The following is a 16,130-nucleotide window of genomic DNA, read 5'->3' as shown; positions in this document are numbered from 1 at the left end:
AACCTACCCGCGTTCAGTCCTTTTCAATTTGTGTTGTCGCGCGACACGATTTGACGGAGTAAGGATCCATTAGGGTAAGATTTGGAACACAGCCAATGTCAAAGGCTAATGAGAAGGCTAACGAAAGGCTAACGAACAATCTTACCAGACAATAAAAAGAATTTCCCAGAATCGCGTTGTCTTTTCCAACTTCTCAGCGCTGACGACTAAAGCCTCTTTATACGGAAAAGTAGCGATATCCTTTGAAGAATGCCGACTGCTACCTTGGAGCGATTCGTCGACGCGCGAGAGTAGGGTGGCTAAACGCGAGAGTGCAAACGAATACTAAGTAAGCCAATGCTTACAACTCCCGCGGAGTGCGGTCGAAAACAGAACTTATGTAAGCCAGGCAAAACACGAATGTACCTTCGCCCTTTTCCTTGAAAAAGGGCAATGTACAAAAATTTCAGAACATAGCCACGTTTCAGCTTTACTGTTTCATATCAATCAATTTGTTTTGTTGTTGCAATTCCCGGTTCTCATGAATGTCCTGCTTAAAACCGTTTTGTCGAATAGACGGGCTGGCTAATCCCGCTAAGATCGTCTCCGGATGAAGAAGCAAAAGGCAATTCCGAACCACGTACGTTACTGCGATGTCAGTATGTTCTAGAAAAAGTCAATTGTGCTCATGCGAATCTGACGCTATTACTGAAACTAATAAAGGCAGAGTTACAAAAATGCAGACCTCTCGCGCGTGCAAGAGAAAAAAGAGAGTAGCGTCGTAGCGCAAATAAAGGGGATTTCGGTCACGTTATACACGATGCACAAACAGCCATTGTTAACGGCGAGACGACTAAAGGCTGAACTCCATGGGACGAATATACAGCGAAAAATCGACGAATTTGGCGCGGCGGCTTTTGCTCTGCGCGTGGCATCAGGTGGCTGCCAGTGGCGTACCAAGTTGTTTTTGAGGGGGGGGGGGGGGGCAAATCAGAACCCCCCCCCCCCTCCAGGGCCGGGGCGGTGCCCTTTGTATCCCTGTGGCGCCGACGGGTAGTGTTTGCCGTGCCCAGTGGCGGCTTTTTCTGTGTGTGTGTGTGGGGGGGGGGGGGGGGGGGGGGGGCAAAACACATGCCTTGCCCCACCACTCCGAGAACTGGGGGGGGGGGGGGGCCTTGCCCCCCCCGGTTGGTACGCCCGTGTAGGGTGCAGACTCCACGAGACAGCTCATCACGCCAACTCGTGCTCTGCTCACACAGAGCTCCAGCGAGGTCGTCGCGCGTGCAGAAAGACTACAGCTCCCACGATGCATGGCGGCAGCGGTGGCGTACTCAAACAAGCTGGTGAGATCGGTCTATTACAAAGGCCGTAAGAAGAGAAAGAGAGCGCGCGCTTCCAGTCCGGCCGTGACTCTTGTCACCAAAGCTAAAGAAGTGGAAGTTCACGTCGCACGTGTTCGCGTGAATTTTGACCGACAATCCAGCGTCCCAACAATCCGAACGTTCCTTTCCGCATTAGAAACAGATCAGCTTTCGAGCACATCGGAAGACGCAGGCGAACCTTAATGAAATCGCCAAGGCACGACGCAGGAGACAAGTTGCAGCCTCTTCTACCGCAGACCTTGCCTCGCAAGACCCAAGCAGGAGCGAGGTTCGGCGGCTGTCTGGGCTCGTTCCTGCGCCTCCTCAGGGTCCTCGTCCCGTCCTGCTCAGCACCACGCGGTCGAATCAGGAGCGTTTTCAACGTGCTGCGCCGGGCGCCCATAATCTTCGAGTTTGTAATCCTCGCCTGGGCCTACTATGCTTACGTGGTGCTGCTCTGCAACGGCCTCTTGTTCGAACGCGGCTTGCTCGCCTGGTTCTTTCGTCTCCTGGGCTTCCACCTGACCTTGCTGGGTTCGTTGTGGCCCTTCGAACGCATGCTGTCCACGCCGCTCAAGCCGGTGCCTGTCTGTTTCTACGTGATGCAGCGGCTGGACAGCGACGACCGCAAGCGCCGGTACTGCTACAAGTGCCACGTGATCAAACCGGACCGCTGTCACCACTGCTCCCTGTGCGACACGTGCGTGCTCAAGATGGACCACCACTGCCCCTGGTTCAACACGTGCGTCTCCTTCAACAACTACAAGTATTTCCTGCTCTTCCTGTTCTACTCCACCGTGCACTGCGCTTACATATCGTGCACCACGTACCGCCATTTCGGCATCGAGACGCGCATGATCCTGGGTTTCTGGCCCGATATCAGCATTACCTTCCTCTTCCTTATGGCCCTTTTCTTCGGCGCTGCCTTTTTACTCCTTTTTCTCTACCACCTGTTTCTCGTCTGCAAGAACAGGACCACACTCGAGATGATTTCGCGGTCCGAACGAGGGCGTTACGACCTGGGCGTCTGCAGGAACATGGCTCAGGTCCTGGGACCCCAGAAGCGCCTCTGGCTCGTGCCGGTCTACACGACACCCGGTGACGGGACTGTCTTCCCGTCAGCTCAGGAATTTTCCCGGTCGGGTCCTTACGCGGTTTGATCTTTTCGCCGACAACCCCTTCCTGAGGCCATCGTATTGAAATCAGGGCCGGCTTGCTAGAACATCGTCTCAGCTAAGACTGTGTGAAAGAAAGCACTGCAAAGGCAGTGGCGCGCAAGCGGCTTCAGGCGCGGTTTCAGTCCCGCTCAGCTCGTGCTTTGGCTTTGGCAGTGCTTTCTTTCTCCCAATCTCAGCTGAGACGCTGTTTCGAGGAAGCCGGCCCAGTTACCATGTACCCCGCAGAACATATTTGGACAGAATGTAGTGCTGCCGGAAAGACATCAATAAAACTATGAATGATACATCGGTGTGCCATATCTGTTTCGAGTGAATTATTGTTGTGTGTGCGCACGAGCGCGTGTGCATGCGCGTGTGTTGCCCAATGGCGTAGCCAGGGGGGAGGCTTATGGGGCTTCAGCAACACCTCCGAGATAACCAAGCCGTAGTGCTAAATGAGATAACGTCATCAGCGAAGTCCAACGCTGGGCACAGATTGGAAACGGCGATTACGTCAACGTTCGGTTCTAACTTGACTCGATGACGTGCGCTGACACAACAATCGTTTTCCTTCTATGTTCAGCATTGGCCTTCGTTGCTGACGCAAACATTTCAGCACTACGGCCTCGTCCTCTACCCGGTGTCGGCAAAACTTCTTTACCATGCGGAAGATTGTTTCTTTTTATATATATATATATATATATATATATATAATACTATGTTATTTTTGTGGTGCATCACTGTTGGGCTCCAATTCAGTATACCATCTGCTATTTTCAATAACATAACGAGGAATGTAATTATATTTGGAACTATGTTTATATATTCCATAAATACATCCTAGTTTTTTTTTTGTTTTTTTTTTTTACATTTTGGAACAGTGGCTGCACGTCCAGTTCAATTCTTCATTAAACCCTTAACACAGGAAGTTTTGTTTTTCTAACTTGTTCTGAGTGTACTCCGTGAAAACAAATGAATAAGTGCAGGTGTTTTGTCTTGGCCAGTACAGTAGAACTGCTTGCAAATCGGGGTCCTTGACGCGCGAGTCACGCGGTAGTGATTACACGAAACGGGAAAAGGCCTTCGACTCTGGAGCTAAAGCAATTAAAGCAGATTTGAAGATATTTTTCATTTTTTCATGTTCTGTATACTCTGAATTGCGCAGAGATGCGCAGCACGGTTATTTACGATACCGAATATGTGGGTCAGCGAAGCGGAGCCAGCTGCTCTGGTTGTCGTCATCCGCCCAACTGTGTTGCCTGTACTAATTATACCCATACTTCAGCACTCCTATTGGGACAGACTCTGAAATAGGCGTAAGTATTCATTGCTCTGTTTTATGGGGGATTTCATCTCAAATCGTGCAAGAAAAAATGACGGGTTCTCAGAAACTTCTGAAAAAAAAAAAAAAAATATGTTGGTGGAAGATGTGTGACTATAACCAAAGTGCAAGTTAGAACTAGGAACATTTTTGTTATTCCGGAGTTTTAGGCTTCGAAATGGCCCAAGGTACGTCTTGCAATTTTTGCAGTTTTCACGAGTGACACGTTTTAGAGTCTCGTAACGTTTAGATCTGTTAAAAAAACAATTATAACTTCTTTTTGCTGATTCAAGACTTCGTATATAGAAGAGCTAAAATTCTCTAGAAATGTTCTTCTTTTTAATTTTATGTTTGAAATAAAAATTCTTGAGTCTCGCACTTTTCACAATAATGGGCCAAGTTGAAATCGAGCTAGCTTTCGAAGTACAATTATTTAGGGCATAAAAACATATAAAATTAAAGCTTGTCAGTGGTTAATCTTTCTAATTTGTGCTCAGCTTTGAAAACTAAATTTACATCAAACCTCTTTGCCACCAGTGTTGGGTAAAGTACATTTAACAAGTACTTGAAGTAAAGTATAAAGTAATTTAGAGGTTATGTACTTCAAGTAAAGTAGTAAGTACACTGGGCACAATGTACTTGAAGTAGACTACTATAAGTACAACGTACTTTCAAAGTAAAGTACAAGTAATTTTTAACACAATCTTTCATGATACCCTTTCATCCCCTATAGACCAACACGCGGCCCTGACGTCACGCTGCTCCGGTGGCGCTGCCAGCGGCACTGCGCATGCGCAGACGCTTCACTCCTTCCACATTTGGTTTCTGCGCATGCGCAGTTGCCACACCTTGTGTGGGCAAACGTGGGTTTGTTTGTAAACAGCGTGTTCGTCTATACTGTGTTTTTTAGGTTATTTTTTATGCTTTTTTTAGGGGCAATTGGAAGTGCATCAGTTATTTTTGTAAAGGGTGGCGAATATTGTATAAAGTCAAGTGTGTAAAGAGTTGTTGTTTTACTCTCACTGATGAATTATTTAAGTTATTCAACTTATAAGGCACTCATTCCTGTCGGTCATATAGCCACCATTACTTCACTCGGAGAAATGACTGGATGACGCCTCGAAGGACAATAGAACGTTTTCATGAGATTCCGATACACCATTTCTTTGTTGGAGGCTGGTGAACTCTCATAGTCGCCCTCCGAAGTTGTTTAGTACAGTACTGGGGCCGCCAAGGACGCGAGCGCGTGGTCCGTGAAAGAGCTTGATTTCACCGAGTGCATGGAGGCACCGCCCAGATCAATGCGCTCGTCCTAATGCCTTTCTCAGCGCTTTACACAACAAATGGAGTATAGTTATTGCCGTCTGAGAATGACAAAAGAGACGACTTCCGTGGAAGCTGGCTCCTGCAGGCAGCGGGCAGCTTGGAGATTTTCTACCGATTGTGACAAGACATCAATCCACCCCCCGACAGAAAGAAAAAAGGTTGGGCAGTAGATGCCAAAAACACGATTAATCTCACTTTGCCCAAAAAGCACGTTTTCGTGTCCTTTGTCTGTCACTGTGTCTATTTTGGAAATGTACTTTGAAGTTGGGAGTTGTACTTTGCTCGGAAAAGACCGGAAAAAATACTTCAAGTAAAGTACAAGAACGTACTCAAAGAATGTACTTCAAGTAAAGTACAAGAACGTACTCAAAGAATGTACTTCAAGTAAAGTACAAGCACGTACTCAAAGAATGTACTTCAAGTAAAGTACAAGCTTTCTTAAACTACTTAAAGTAGTACTTTAAGTACAATGCACTCAGGGATGGGCAGTATTTCAAATACAAGTATTTGAAATACGCATTCCAAATACTTTGTGTATTTTGCATTTGTATTTAATTACAAATTGGGTAATGTATCTGACGTGTGTATTTAAATATTAAAACGTCGGTATTTCAAATATAATTGTAATCAAGTACAATTTTGTGGGCGAAAATACATCCCTCAAATTTATTTTTACCGAATGCAGTGTCTCTCAATCAAGCACAAGCGTTTAGTGACTTTGTGATTACGGTGCTAGTCCAGGGCAAGAATAGTGACGAAATCGACGTTCACAGGCAGACTGGCTAAATAAGTGCCTGTGACAACTTGTGATGCTTTCCAGCCTGATTTCCATCCATATTTTTGTCTGGAACATTCTAAATCCGCGGGTCGTCCAGATTTTCGTAACTGGTGAGAGTTGTAACAATAAAAAAAATCTCTACCTAGTGCTGCGCGTCTTGGTAGTCTCGGTTCTTTGTTGGTCTATACCAAAATGTAATCGGCAAAAAAAGCTGCTTGAAGCTCTGTGCTTTTTTTCACCTATTACGTCCAAGCTGATTACATTTTTTTGTGATTATATTTCTATTACGTTACTAGAGCCTCGCACACTAACTCCCGAGTGTGCGATGCAAAATTAAAATGAGATACCCAGAAACCCGTTGCAGGTGCCCTGAAGTCGCTGACGCAAATTTTGAGGAATGTATTTGGAAAAGTATTTGGAGGAGACCAAATACATTTGGTTGTATTTGTATCTTGTACTTAAATGCTTTTTTGGAAATGTAATTCGATATGTAATTAAATACATTTTTGACGAAGTATTCTGTATTTGTATTTCGATACATATTTGCATGTATTTTGCCCATCCCTGAATGCACTTAAAGTACTGCCCAATACTGTTTGCCACTGATATGAAGTTATGAGAGGTTTCATGGTAGTAAGGCACACACACAACATACTTCAAAACCGCTTTTTTTTTTCACAAGAGCCGGATTAAACCTTCCTAACACCTTGAGCACAACTCTAACAAGTACATCCTGGTGTAGAGGGGTTGTGAGCGAAAATGGAACTTGGCAGAAGGTGTTGTCGGTTTTTATCCAGAAATGCCTGGCAGGATAGTGGAGCTCAACAGTCCATTGTCACTCAAAAACTCGGAACAATTGATTGAAATATTGAATCCGCATCATGGCAGAAAGTGTGATGTGACAACTTTAGACATCAAGGATTTATACTACTCTATGGATAGGTCGGAGCTGTTAAAGGTCAGGAGGTGGTGTGATGATAACCTAGTGGTTTCAGTCTGCTTCTGAAATTAATTTGTAAAGAGTTTTTTTTTTTTTTTTTTTAGCATTCCGGAGTTTTATTTAGAATCCACTGCTGTAGACTTTGATCATTGATGGTTCTTTTTTTATCCAAAAAGATGGAGTATGTATCGTTTTGGGTTATGGGGATATTTATACAGAGAGTCGTTGGTCAGCCATTTAAAGTTGCGACGAGTCACTCGCTGTAGATGAGCAATTTAGCCAGTGCAGTAGGGTCGTCAATTGCTCCAGTGTTGTCCGAGATTTTTTTAAACGAGATGGATGTTCACGTTGACGCGGTTGTGCAATATTTTTGCCGAGTGGAGCTGTCATTGTCCGTCTCTGACGACATTTTGATTTGTGCTTTCTAGGAAGGGTTGGTAGAGACGGTTAAGAAGTGCATAGTAGACAAATGCCAGGATTTGGGGACTTGACGTTCAGGGAGGAAAGTACCATTCAGGACAAAATTCACTACTTAGACCTCCTGTTGCACACGGCAGAGGGCCTGTGCTGGAGGTACGGCAAGGAATTAGCAAAGCTTCTGTTGGTGGCTGACAGCTGTCATGCGAAAATAGTTAAGAGGGTTGTAATTGCGTCTGTGATGGATAACGCATGTAAAAAATCCTGTATGCATTGGGTTGGAGAGGCAGTTGAGTTGCAAAAGATGCGTCTTTTGGAAGCGGGCCATCACCAGGATCTAATTTTTAGAGTTGTGCTCGAGGTGTTAGGGAGGATTAATCCTGCTCCTGTGGAAAAACCAAATGCGAAGGATGTCGTGTATGTGCCTTACGACCATGGAATGTCTGGTAACTTTATTCAGTGGCAAAGATGTTCGGTGTAAATTTAGCTTTCAAAGCTCAGCAGAAATTAGAAAGGTTAACCCATTTCTAGTGGTCCTCAGGGTGCCAGATAGAACATAAAAACCCTGATGTAACTTATCAGGTACAGAGTGGTGTACGACATTTCGTTGCGGTGTAAGTTGTCCTCTATGTTGGACAAACATGTCATTGTTAAATGAAAGCTCTTGGAACATGAAATGGCAGTACAAGATAAGGCTTAGTACTTGGAACTCGCTAAACATGTTGTAGACTGTAATGACTGTCAGCCTGAATCGGGGGATACCCAGGGTTTGCAGAGAGGGAAATAAAATGGTAGAAGAGTTCTGAGGAGGCACTGATTTGATTGAATGACGTTTTAGCGAACGCCCACGTTTCACCGAATTATAGCATGGTCTCCCGTTGTCAGGGAGACCTTGCGTATTTTGACCTCTGGATATTGTGTAAGCAGCACACAGCCCCTGGCATTGGATAGTGCATCCCCAGCATTCCTGGACACGGTTCCCTTACGCCCTCTCTTGGCTATTCTCAGCGAAACGCGGTAAAATGATAATTTCAGCCGAACTGCTGCAGAAATCCTTAAGTTCCCCTGGATACCTATAGAGGGCACTAATACGCTCTTATTTAATACCTACTTGAACCACAGGATTGTATACTTTTTATTCCTGGGCCCGATATCTTATTGTTGCATTGGGTCCTATGGGCTACTTTGACAAAATTTTAAATTTCTTCTCACTGAAATGAAGAATCGTAAAGTTATCGAGAAATACGATAGCTGCCGAATAATAGCAGCCGACACACCGCAGTTAAAATTTAGGTATTTTAATTATTACTTTTTATTCCTCGGGACTTCCAAATTCGGCCCGCTTTTTGCACCTGTAAAGTTGGCACTCCGCCGTGCACCAAGAAGCTTGCGGCCAAGCTACCTTTACATGGCTTATCGAAAAAATATTTGTACGAATCGTTTGTGACAGCATATTGACTGAGAATGAGGCGGTTCATAATATGACTATATAATAATTAGATGTTCACAATCAAAATTTATGCCCTGGATTTCAAAAATAAGCAATTGTTATATAGGGTTAGAAACACTTGCGTTGTATATATTTTGCTTTGAATTTGCCTGTGTACGTAAAGTTTTAGCTTGGTTAAAGACACAAACTGAACAAATTTTTTTTCAGGCGTGTTTAACTAGAAATAACTAAAAATATAACTAGAACGGCGCGCCCCTGGCCTTTCAAATGTGTGTGTTTTGTCTATTTTATTTTATTTATACATATATACGCGTATAAATAAAGAACACAACAACAACGACGTTGAGAGGATGACACACCGGACGACGGCGGTGCCTCAATCTGAGCCCTGGTTCCTCGGAAGCGGCATCTTCTACTTTGACTGGGCTATCTCCTTGGAGCCGGATGCTTCAACCCCAATGGACACCAGTGAGCAACAGCGCCATCATAGGGCTCCTTCAGGCACCGATCGAACGGCGTGCCAGATCCCCACGGCTCGCTGCTGACCCGCCCAACCCACCTCCACGAAATCTGGACTTCTGCGAATCGGACTGCGATCCTCCCCAATACCAACAATCTATGTCGTCGTCATCATGCATGTATATGCTCATCACATTATCATGTTCACTAGGCACGGCACCGCGGGCCTCCATGGTACGGGCTATGTTGCACGTTTTGAACTCCCAGGAGACTAGGGAGAAGGAAGTGACGTCAACAACGCAGCAAATGCAGATTGGATGTTGATTTTGTTTTCTTCTGTCAACATCCAATCTGCGTTTGCTCTAGTCGTTGACTTCACTTCCTTCTTCCAAGCCTCCTGGGAGTGCAAAAAGCGCAACATAGCACCCCTGCTGCCTTTCCGCGGTGCCGCGGCTCTCCAGAACCAAAAAAATAAGGACTAAAAACTAAGGACTAAATAGAAAATGCTTTGCTAGCCAACAGCCGGTTGGCCAGCAAAGAACAATAGTGTTTCCTCGTTTAGAGGATACAAATTCCAAAACTACATCATTCTAGTGGCGCACATCATTGAAATAACATACGCGTCATAGAGAAAATAACAAATTGTCTCTTCAAAACAAAACGGCAAAATACCCATAATTGGGAAGCTTTTTGTTCGTAAAAAGTCAAAATCAGAAACCTAAACTAAACTAATGTTTGCTGAAAACGAAACGATGCACATATCATGTGCATCGTTTCGAAAAAGTGTCAAACGAACTTCATCACGTAACACATTTGACGTTGTTTCACACCTCGAGACATTGGCTCGCCCTGGCGCACCGACCGCCGGCGTAGCATAGCGCGTAGTCATGAAATGTTTGCGACTGATGATGATGATAGCTTATTTGCCCCCCCCCCCCCCCCCAAAAAAAAAAAAAAAAAAAAAGAAGAAGACGGCGCGGATCTTCCCTCTGTCAGGGCTGGATTCGGCGCTGTAGGCGTTCTGTCTAATGCAAATGAGCGGAGTGGAATGTGTTCCCCCTAGTAAAGTATTTGGCCAGACGCAAACGGTAAAAAGGGTGGGAGGCCGGAGAGATGCACAGGAGAGGAGGTTCAGATAGGCGGTCGCGCGCTTCAAATTCTCCGTTTATCTTGGGTGCCTACATGTCTGTCTGTCTGAGGGTGAAGATATTCATTGTTGCCCTGAATGTGCCAGCGCGAGCTCTCGCGCACTTGGTGCGTGACTTGGGCGGTAAAATGGCGCCTATGCATTAGCCGAAGCTACGTGCCCCAGCTGAGTAACACCAGATTGCGCACGCTTCAAAATGCATAAAAAAAAAAAACGATTGGGCGGAAAAATGGTTGAGATGTCACCACTCAAGCAATTAAGTTACTCAATAATTATGTTACGGCCTCATTTTTGATCTCTTGGGCGATAACCGCAGAAATGGGTGTTGGCATGGAGATTTTGAGAAACATCTTGATACACGACCGGCATGCCGGTGCGATGCTCATCCAGATCGAAACGGGCAGGGGTAGGGATTGAACCCAGGATTCTGGGTTCTGCAGCACGAGCTTTCGCTCCACGTGCTCCGAGCTGGTGTGCGCTAGCATGGCGTCTGAAATCCAGCTCAGTGCTGCGCTGTGCCGCCACGATCTTCCCAAGGTCTGCACGTTGCACGTGTCCCGTGCAACGAATAACCTTGCGCTACTTTTGAAACATGAAGGGGCTTTAGGTTGTTCTAAAGCCCCTCGATATGTTTTCGTTTGTCTTTGCAAGTAGCGCCAAATGCGCGAGCGCACGTGGCCCAGGTCTCGAGCGGCCCTTGGAAGCAAATGGCGGCGCAGCACTGAAATGAGCGGCCCTTGGAAGCGAATGGCGGCGGAGCACCTGCTCGTGGCGCGTGTCTTGCACATTTCCACAACAATGGTTGGCGGTACTTGTGAAAACACGTTTATCAAGGGGCTTTAGGTTGTTCAAGGTGGATACGCCACCTGTCGTGAGAATCTGGAACTGAAACAGCGTGTCCCAGAAAGCTGGCCATGAGGCGTTTCTTTTTTTTTTTTTTTTTTTTTCTTTTTTTGTGTGTGTGTGTTTCTAAGGTTTTTGTTTTGCGGGTTTTCCAAGAGTATTAAGGGAATTGTGGTGGAGTTGCCTGTTATCGCAAGTGGCACATCAGTTCTGCGAGGTCGTCAGGGTGGCTGGTTGGTGTGAAAGGAGGGAGCACCATAAATCATTTGGATCTGTCCGAATGTCCGGCTTCGGTGACCTATACTTCGTTTCAGCTTCCGTCCGAGCGCAGCCAAAGCTACGTGTGGCCGGAGCCAATCACACGCCGGCAATAGGTCACGCGATCTTGCCTGCACTTTCGTATCACTCCGCTGCGCCGCCGGTCGGCCGCGCCGCCCGCGTTCGCCGAGTATTTCGTCTGCTTCGGGTGTATCAACGATATCGTCTGCTACAGGTTGAAAAAGTGCCCTTTCACGTCCTGAAACTTAGTCACAGGGGATGTCAGTACGTAGGCTGGCCGCTGGCATCTGTGTCCGAGCTTTCATCCTGTTCGGCATAGTTTCGAGTTGTAAGTACACGTTGCAAGGTCCCCGATCACCCGGCCGTTGATGTTTCCTTGTATTGTTTGGATATACCAGGACTCAAGGCACAGTCCTTTCCACCAGCTTCTCGGCGTTCAATGTGATCGGCAGGTAAAGGGGTGCCCTGATTTCGCCGTGTATCTGAATTGTGGCCCGGACTCTTTGCTTGTTTACAAAGCATTTGCGGTACGACGCGGCCGGAGTCTCCAGCCGAATTTGAAAATGGACATTCATCACGACTTCTCGCGCCTGACGCCCAAACGTGCCTTTGCGAAAGGACGTTTTGAAGCGACTCGGTGAGGAAGGCAGCGAAGCACATGATTCGGCGATTACGGGAACGAAATCACGCAGAAAAACCGAGCTCTGCAGCCGTGTTGCCAGCAGATGTACATGTTTTCGCCAAACCACATGCATTTACATATATTAATAAGACATAAACTTCAGATATTTGATTCCTTTAGTTGCAAATCATTCTCAGCAGTACACATCTGGAACATTGCGCAGTTTTTACACACAAAACAGTTATTTTAAAAGAAATTACTTTTGGGAACTACTTTGTGGTGCGTAGGAATGCTTTTCTTGAAGTTGCGAACCGTCCCTCAGCCTTTGGCTAGGTGTTTCCGTTTCTCTTTTGGTGGCGTTCGTTGTTCAAATAAACTAGAAGCTGTGTTTGAAACTTGTTGCTTTTGTCCGTTTTGCTTTTCTTTTTTTTTCTTTTTCTTTTTTTTTTTACTACCGTGTCGCGTTTTTGGTTACTATGGAAGCTCTTCACCAGCTCGCCTGTGTTTTTATCCTTTCTTCAATGTAGAAGTGTTAGAACGGAATGAACGGTTTTGTAGAGTAAAACGATTTAATGACAACTCTGAGAAATAATTTGATACAAGAGGGCTATATTCGCGTTCGTTTTCCTTCTATTCCTGTCGCTCGTGTTTCTAGGGGTCCTCCTTTCTCATACCCTCCCACGCAGGGGTGCCGGCGTCGGGGGTCGAAGTCTAGCTGGTCGGGCTCCGATCATCCGGTCGAAGCAGGGAGGCTTTCCTTGCGGGTTTCACCGCCAGCATATTCGCGTACGCTCCCCAGCTCAAAATCTTTGCGTCCTCGCAAATGTTGTTAATGTTAGGGAGTTTTCGTAGACCGACGTTTCCCCCTCCGCTAAGCCCTCCGCAACGAAGCAGCAGTTACTGCGCCGGCGCGCCCATGGCCTCCACTGTAGAGTTCCGGCTAGCGTAGCTGGTTGTGGAGAGCGTTGCGGGACAGCGGAAACGATCTATGAAAACTCCCTGTTGTCGTGATCCTCGGTTATGCGTCTAGCCATCGTGGAGGGCGGCGTCGGCGTGAAGCGCGCGTGTAATCGGAGGATCTGCCGCGGCAAGGCGAGTAGTTGCGTAGTGGTGAAATCGGTGTCGACCGCTGGTTGTTCGTGAAAAAAGATGCAAGACGTAGGCTGGTGTAGAACCGGTGGATGAATGAGGTGTTGCTTTACAAACTCCGAGATATTCTGTGACTGCCTCTTGCAAAGGACTTTCTTCCAAGCTTGCAACTTGAACAAAACTTTTAAGTACACGGTTGAATCTTTCAACCATCCCATTCGCTTGAGGGTGGTATTCAGACGAATGGAGCTGACGGATTCCTCTCTCTCGAAGAACGTCCTTAAAAGGCGTTGAAGTAAGCTGACTGTCGTGGTCAGTAACCACCTCTAATGAATACCCTTCTCTGCTGAATATTGAACGCAGAAATATTATCAGGGTGCTGGTCGTCACGTTCCTTGCAAATGCCACCTCTGGCCAGCAGCTGTAGAGTTGTTGAAGTGCCAGCTGAACGTTTTAAGGACACACAAACACAGAGACGAACAAAAAAGACAGACACACCGCTGGTGTTTTTTGTTCGTCTCTGTGTGAGTTCAGCTGGCACTTTAACAACCATGAACCAACTAGCTCAGCTTCAAGCTGTAGTAGTCCACGACTGTTACCATGAGCCTGCAGCTTTGTGGAGCACGCTCGAATGGTTCGAACACATCTATCCCCAATCTATCCCATGGCCCTGAAGGTGGGGGAACTGGTTGAAGTGGTGTGGCAGACGTCTTTGACGACTTGTCAGCAGTCTGGCACACCGCACATTATCGGATGGTACGTTCCACTGCTGCGTCCATTCCTGGCCACCAGTAGAGTAGGGGTAGGCGTTGCTTTGTGCGCACCATTCCTGGATGAGCATCATAAGCCAAGTCGATGACCTTCGCTCTACGTGCGGGAGGCGGAACGACGCTACCCCCTCTCTGTATTAAGCCTTTCATCTCGGACAACTCTGAACGGACCTTGAAGTATGGCCGTAGTTGGTCGTCCAGAGAGCTTTTTGATGGCCAGAAACTCCGCACTGCAGTCAATATTTCCTGGGTGCAGAGATTCTTGGACGTCTCCTGTTGAAGTTCAGGTTTAGTGGTGCAGTTGGTCACATGACATACAACATCTTCCTCTTCGTGTTTCGGATGTAAATCCGGGAGTGGCAATTGAGAAAGGGCGTCTGCAAGGACGTTGTCTTTCCCATTTTTGTAGGTGACGTTAAAACTGCAGATATACAAACGTGCCGCCCACCTGACAATTCTCAGCGGCTGATGGTCCGTTCCTTGGGTGTCGAGCAACGTTGCCAGAGTTTGGTGATCAGTTTGCAGAGTAAACTGGCGACCCCATAAGTATATGTGCCAGTGTTCAATGGCCCACACGCATGCAAGAGCCTCTCTTTCTTCGGCTGAGTATTCACGCTCTTGCGTAGACAGTGTCCTGGACGCGAGTGCGAAAGTGCTCAGTTTCTTTCTGTCCCACTGCTGCAAAACAGCTCCCAATCCATATCCTGAGGTGTCAGTCGTCACAGTTGACGGTAATGCTGGGTTGAAAGCGGAGAGTGCGGAGCAGTTTGACACTAGTGCTAAGTCTGTCAAAGCTTGGTTGAGCATCTTGTGGCCATGTAAAGGGTCTTTGATCCCTTAACAAGCTCCTTAGTGACTCCACTTCTTCGGCGTAGCTCTTGATGAATTTGGCATAGCAACCAGTCATGCCTAGAAAGGATCGAAGCGTTTGCAGGTCTGTTGGTGTGGGGGCTTCTTGGATTGCCTTTACGTTCTGTTGAAGTGGCAACAAACCGTTTTTATTTACCACATGACCTACAAAACTGAGCTCCCTCACGCCGAACACTCATCTGTCGATAAGACTGTGATGGCGCAGGCGAACTGGGGTAGATTACCATTTTTTTAACCACCTGAGACTGGTTAGAAAATTTAGGAGAACCAAAAGTGCAAGGGACAGCAAGAAAAAGACAAAAAGCGTCGTCTCAATTCAATGTGATGCCAATGTGAAGTCCTCTCCCATCAGTAGAAACCAGTCTCTCAGAAAATAATATTGAAAGAAAAAACACATTTTAGAGCATTTTAACCGTTCTATACGGTCGTAAAGCAGAAAAACAAGTTATAATTGTTGCAAAAAAAGAATCTAAACGTTGCGGGCCTCCAAAATGTTCACTCGAAAAAACTGCAAAAATCGCTATACCTGCCTTTTGTCCCTTCCAAACCTAAAATTCCAGAACAACAACAACAAAGTTCCGTAGTTAATTTGCAGTTTTGTTCTGGTCACAACTTTGTTTTTCATACCTATCTAGGGATTTATTTCTCGCACGATTTGAGATGAAATCGCCCATATATTATTCCTAACCGACAAGGATACGCTTGCGTATGCTTGTCGGTTAGAACAAAAGCACGAAACATATAGAGTAACAGAAAGGAACGTCAATACGTGTGATTTTGTCTGTCTCTCGCGGAACAATATCAGGGCCAGAATGCTATGTCGGTTAAATATTTTGAGAAAGCGAGGTCCGCAGCAGTACGTTTTTTTAAAGCAGCAAAAGCTCAAACGACACAAACCTTGCGCGTGAGTATAAAACGCGACCCCCAGCAAGCGTTCGTTGCCTTCCTCCGTGCTTCGGCTGCGCGTGCACGCTCGAAGCTCACGATACATATAAGCGTCATCCAAAGCGGAGAGCGAGTCGTCTGCTTCTTGGGCAGGAGCTGCGGTGACGTCAGAACGACGCCGAGATCTGATTGGCTGTGATGGAAGAAATAGTGGGTAGGCTTCAATGCTAGGTGCCTTGAGCACAGATCTCGCGGGGACTCGCGTTCGAATCTGTATGCGGACTGTCTTTTGTACGGTGTATAAGAAGTGAGACCCCGGCTTAAAGCCACAGTACCTCATCTCGTACATCGTAGAAAATACAAGGTGTTCGTTCGTTGCGGTGCAGACATTATGAACAGAAATACCTGCGGACACACCTCAATCATGTTCAAAGAGT

General features: G+C 46.4%; 1 protein-coding gene across 1 annotated transcript; it reads left to right on the top strand.

Moving 5' to 3' along the window:
* Window positions 1-1,543: 1,543 nt before the first annotated feature.
* Window positions 1,544-2,500, top strand: LOC8041275 (palmitoyltransferase ZDHHC2-like). The gene has a single exon (XM_040209457.1). The coding sequence runs from the start codon at window positions 1,544-1,546 to the stop codon at window positions 2,498-2,500; it is 957 nt and encodes a 318-aa protein (XP_040065391.1).
* The last annotated feature ends 13,630 nt before the right edge of the window (window positions 2,501-16,130 follow it).

The sequence above is a fragment of the Ixodes scapularis genome, unplaced genomic scaffold (assembly GCF_016920785.2).
Source record: "Ixodes scapularis isolate PalLabHiFi unplaced genomic scaffold, ASM1692078v2 PGA_scaffold5__190_contigs__length_132052651, whole genome shotgun sequence".
Lineage (NCBI taxonomy): Eukaryota > Metazoa > Arthropoda > Arachnida > Ixodida > Ixodidae > Ixodes > Ixodes scapularis.
This window is presented reverse-complemented; position numbering and strand designations above follow the sequence as displayed.